The 5040-nt window shown below is 46.3% G+C and overlaps 1 protein-coding gene across 1 annotated transcript; it reads left to right on the top strand.

Moving 5' to 3' along the window:
- On the top strand, window positions 1–3180 carry LOC143023417 (uncharacterized). Its single transcript, XM_076181939.1, has 3 exons — window positions 1–44; window positions 454–2428; window positions 2518–3180. Exons 1-3 carry the CDS (start codon window positions 1–3, stop codon window positions 3178–3180), a joined length of 2682 nt encoding a protein of 893 aa, XP_076038054.1.
- Window positions 3181–5040: the final 1860 nt, after the last annotated feature.

Raw genomic sequence — 5040 nt, 5'->3', positions numbered from 1 at the left:
ATGGCCTCATTACCTACATTCAATCATCCCTGCCTCACACGCTCGTTGGTTCCTCTGCGCAACCTGATATGACCTTTCAGCTCTTTGAGATTACCGTAGGAAATAGTACTCTTCGGTTGTGCAATGTCTACTCTGCTCCCGGTTTGATTAATTTACCAGCCCTTCCTATACCTACAGATAGTGGAATGATCTATATGGGGGAATTTTAACGCAAGGCACCCTGCTCTTGGAGACGTATCTCCCACTCCCAACCGCGCTGGCAGGCCCCTGCTAGACTACATCCGCCGATATCGCCTAACACGTTGGGATACTGATGGTGCCACACACACTCGTGGAGGTACTATAGATCACATTATCACTGCAGGTCTTGTGGCATCCAATGTCTTTTGCTCATCTATCCCTTTTCTCTTCTCTGACCATGTTGCTATTAGCCTAACATACTCCATCCTACAGGCTCAAGCTTCCATCCCCCATTACCGTACCCGCACCTCCTAAATACTGCCCCACATACCTCTCGTATATTTCTCGCCTCCTTCCCACTTTTGATCTTCTTTCTCCTGACAGCCTATACGATTTACTGGTGAATTCTACACATGACTTCTACACGCACTATGTGCTCCGACCACACATTCAACGTCGCACTGAGACCCGTTCCTGGACACTGGATCAGCGTATTGCCCAAGCGGAAAGAATAGCGGTGGATGCTGGGCTTTCCTTTCAAAGGCAGCCCACGCCTGAACACCTGCACCATTATCAGCTGGCCAGGGATGACATGGTTGCCCTTCAGAAATGCGTGTACACAGAGTCTTGGCAGAAATTTACAGATAGTATTAACAATCAGACTAGCACGGGCACTATGTGGCATCTTATAAAAAAGGTTGTCAAGAAGAAATCCGCCTGCACTCTGCACCACAGTCCGCTTGAGTATGCACAGGATCTTATTACTACCTGGTCAGAGCAGTCACAAACTCGCAACCTTCCAGGGAATGTCCAAGAGGCACTGTCCTCCCACCGCAGCTCTCGTAACCTCCGCCTAATGGGTGCGTTACTACAGACAGATGAAGAAGATGACATCCCATTCACCGAGGACGAGCTACACCGTGCTCTTGCTAGGGTTAAGATTTCTGCCCCTGGTAAGGATGGCCTCACTTATCAAGTCCTTCGTCTCCTTCAGAATGTTCCTAGTAACCCCCTACTACAGCTCTTCAATCTCTGCCTTCGCCTGGGGCATGTGCCCTCAGCCTGGATCAAAAGCACTATCATTCCTATACCGAAACGCATCCTTCTTGCCCGACTGATGCACCGACTACTGGATAAGCTCTCCCCCAGTCATTATGGTTTCCTTCCGCAACGGAGCACACACCACTGCCTAGTTGAACTCTACACACGTCTCTCCCCCACCAGTGTGGTTGCTTTCTTGGACCTCAAATCTGCCTTCGATATAGCCAACAGGGAAATTATCCTTGACCAACTGGTGGACTTTGGAGTTCGGGGGAACCTACTAAAATGGATTCGAGGTTACCTTTGTAATAGAACGTCACGTGTCTACTTCAAGGGGTCGTACAGTTCCTATGAACCGTTCGAACTAGGCACCCCGCAGGGAGGTGTGCTAAGTCCCTTCTTATTCAATATCCTGATGCATCGTCTACTCTCCCTCCTTCCTATCATCCCCGGTACTACTATCACCTGCTATGCGGATGACATATGCATCCACTCCACCTCACCACATGACCTTCAGCGCATGCTCCGTGACTTCAACATGGCCGCTACCTCCTGTGGCCTCCTTTTCTCCCCAGAGAAAAGCAGGATTTTTACCTCACGCAATGCCAGAGCTCTGCCTGCATTCACTATGGGTGGTCATGACATCCCTCACTACACACAGCACACATATCTGGGAGCACCATTCCGAATCACCCCAGCTACACCTGCGCGTCAACGAATTCACCCCCTCGTGAAAAGCCTTCTTGACCGTCTGGAGCCCCGCTTTGCACCTATCAAGTGGCTTGCCAACAATGCTGTAGGTGTCTCCATCCCAGTGGCAAGGACTCTTTACATCCTACTGCTTCGGTCAATAGTCGACTATCTATCCCCTGCCTTGTGTCAACTTCCTAAACCAGCGCTCGAGCCACTTGAAAAATTCCAGAATCGAGTCATGAGGTTTATCCTGGGGTGCTCTCTCTCTACCCGTGTTGTGAACATGCAGTTAGAACTCAACCTACCTCCTCTAGTGGAGAGGATTTATGCCATTGTGTCGTATTTCACTGTTAAGTGTCTCCACTACCCCAATCTTGCTCCACACTTCACTGATGTCATAAGTGCGTCACTGGGTCCGGACGCACCCAGATTCCCACTTCGAGCAGGCGGACATACCCTCATTAGGGTAGTGAGTGATATTCTTCGTGGCCTGGACATCGATGTGCCTGCGAAGGTGGAACCCCCTGATTTACCACCATGGCGTGTCCCCCTCCCCGCTGTCACATTTACACCAACCTCGAAAGATGCCTATCCCCCCTGCAGAAACAATTAGCTCTGGAGACTATTGCCGGTATATCTACGCCTGTGCCTATGGCACACCACGTCTACGTAGATGGTTCTGTGCAAGCGGATGGAAGAGCAGCGTGTGCCATCTTCTCCCCAACCTTGGAGGCTCCTGTACCAGATGATTCATGGATTGGCCGCAGACTGCCCACCTCATCGAGCTCCACCTACTGTGAACTGAATGCAATCTTGGATGCTGTGACTCTCCTTATTCGACATCGTATGAACGGGATAATTATTTGCGACTACCAATCAGCCCTGCACGCCCTATCCTCGCCAAGACCTATCTGCAGCCGTGTTGTGAATGAAATCCTATGTCGACTTGCTGCTGCAAACGATGCTTCTCTTACCATACCGTTTGTATGGATACCCTCCCACATTGGACTACATGGCAACGACACGGTGGATAGTATCGCTAAGGCGGCCTGCATAGCAGATGGACATGTACGGGATGCCGAGCCCTCCCTCCGATGTCTACGAAAAATCATCCACTCAGTTGGGTTTGACATGACGATGCGACGCAGAAATGCAGAGAAGGCCAACAGTGTGTCCATACAACATCATGATCACTTTCTCCACAGTCGCTACAAGTATCGCAAACGCGGGTTTATTGTACGAAAACACAATGTAATTAGTGCTTGACTCAGGATGGGGTATCGGCCTTTGTGGCAGGTCGCCCACACTCTTGACATGCCACAGTACACCACCTGTAAACTATGCGACAGCCCTAATGCTAACAACCTAGAGCACTATTGTCTTCAGTGCCCCACAGTAAGAGATCTTCTACCAAGAGGTCAGACCTTGATTCAAATCTGCACGTTCTTGCTCGAGGCTGACAACCTTGACATAATACTTACCCGTTTTCCTCACTTCGGTGGTTATTGACTGTAATATTGATTAAGTCGAGGAGCACTGCAGAAGGATGAGGTCCTGGGTCAACTACACTTTTCTTCTGCTTCCACAGCTTGTTCGGCCTGGAGGGGGGGGGGGGAGGGCGTCGTTGTGTGATATTGGTTACGTGGTTACTGTGGTGTTACACAGCCCATTCTGACAAATATTATTGCTGCTCATATCCATTACCGTTTGTATTCCATTAGAATGCTTATGTACTCACACTCAATTTATAAATTGTTTAATGTATTTTTTTTTCTCCCACCCTTTTGCGCTCCTCTCATCGGTGACCTTCAGTGATACTGTTTACTGTATATGATCCTTACGTATGACTATGTACACTGCCGCTATGACTTTTGTTTATCGAATGTTCGTGCCTGCTGTATTATTTACTGAGTCGAGGAGCACCGCAGGAGAATGAGGTCTTGAATCGACAGCATTCCTCTACTTCCTCAGGTTATTCAACCTGGGGGGGGGGGGTCTCATGTGATGTCGAGTGCGTCCTCTCGTGATGTTACTCGGCACATTCTGTCTAGATTTGTTGCTTCCCATAACCATTATCATATGTATTCCAATTGTATGTTTACGTACTCAGACTATACCAAAAGAAGGAAAAGGGAAGGAAGAAGAAAGGAAAAGGAAGGAAAAAGGGGAGGGGAGAGAGAATTTTTTTTCTCTCTCTCTCTTACCTTTTGCGCCCCTCACATCGATGGCCTTAATGATATTGCGCACTATGTATGTCATTTAGGTCTGTCTATGCACACTACCATTATGTCCTATGTCAAATGTTCATGATTGTACTGCGCTTGGTTGTGGGACTTATTGTCCTCATTGCTGTCATTTATTACTAAGACTATTACATTGTACTCAATGTTATATTGCTATTACCGATATGACATTATTGAGGCTCTGACTCAAATGCATTGTACTACTATTGATTGTGTATCCATCTGATGCATTATATCAACATTTTGTACTTGTATATCCATGTACTGACTGACGCCTTGGCGTAATAAATTAATAAAATAAAATAAATAATAGCAACTTGAGGTTACCGTGGGTGCAGTATAAAGAAAATCAGAGTGAATGTGCATTATGCTGCCTCGGTATTAGTCTATTAATACTTTCCTTTTTAGACGTATTAGATTTAATATATCTAGACTTTGCAAAAGCTTTTGATACCGTCCCATACGAAAGACTACTTACTAAATTAGCTTTACACGGAATAAGTGGTAGCCTATCAAGTTGGGCTAGTAATTGGTTGAATGATCGAAAACAGAGAGTTGTTTTAAATGGAAAATTTTCTAGATGGAAAAATGTTACAAGTGGAGTTCCTCAGGGTTCCGTTCTTGGGCCACTTCTATTCATAGTATATATAAATGATATAGACCATGGACTAAAATCTACTGTTTCCAAATTTGCTGATGATACAAAACTGTGCGGAGTGGCAAATGATCACTTAAACCAATTAGATATTCAAGAAGATTTAGATAAATAACAGCAATGGTCTGAAAAGTGGCTAATGAAATTTAACACAAGTAAATGCAAGGTAATGCACATGAGTAAAAATAACAGTAAGTGCGATTACAAGATATTTGGAAATTCGTTAAC

The sequence above is a fragment of the Oratosquilla oratoria genome, unplaced genomic scaffold (genome assembly GCF_046742065.1).
Source record: "Oratosquilla oratoria isolate Oo_2021 unplaced genomic scaffold, ASM4674206v1 SCAFFOLD47, whole genome shotgun sequence".
Taxonomy (NCBI): Eukaryota; Metazoa; Arthropoda; class Malacostraca; order Stomatopoda; family Squillidae; genus Oratosquilla; species Oratosquilla oratoria.
Note: the sequence above shows the minus strand (reverse complement) of the source record. Positions and strands in the feature narration are given on the sequence as shown.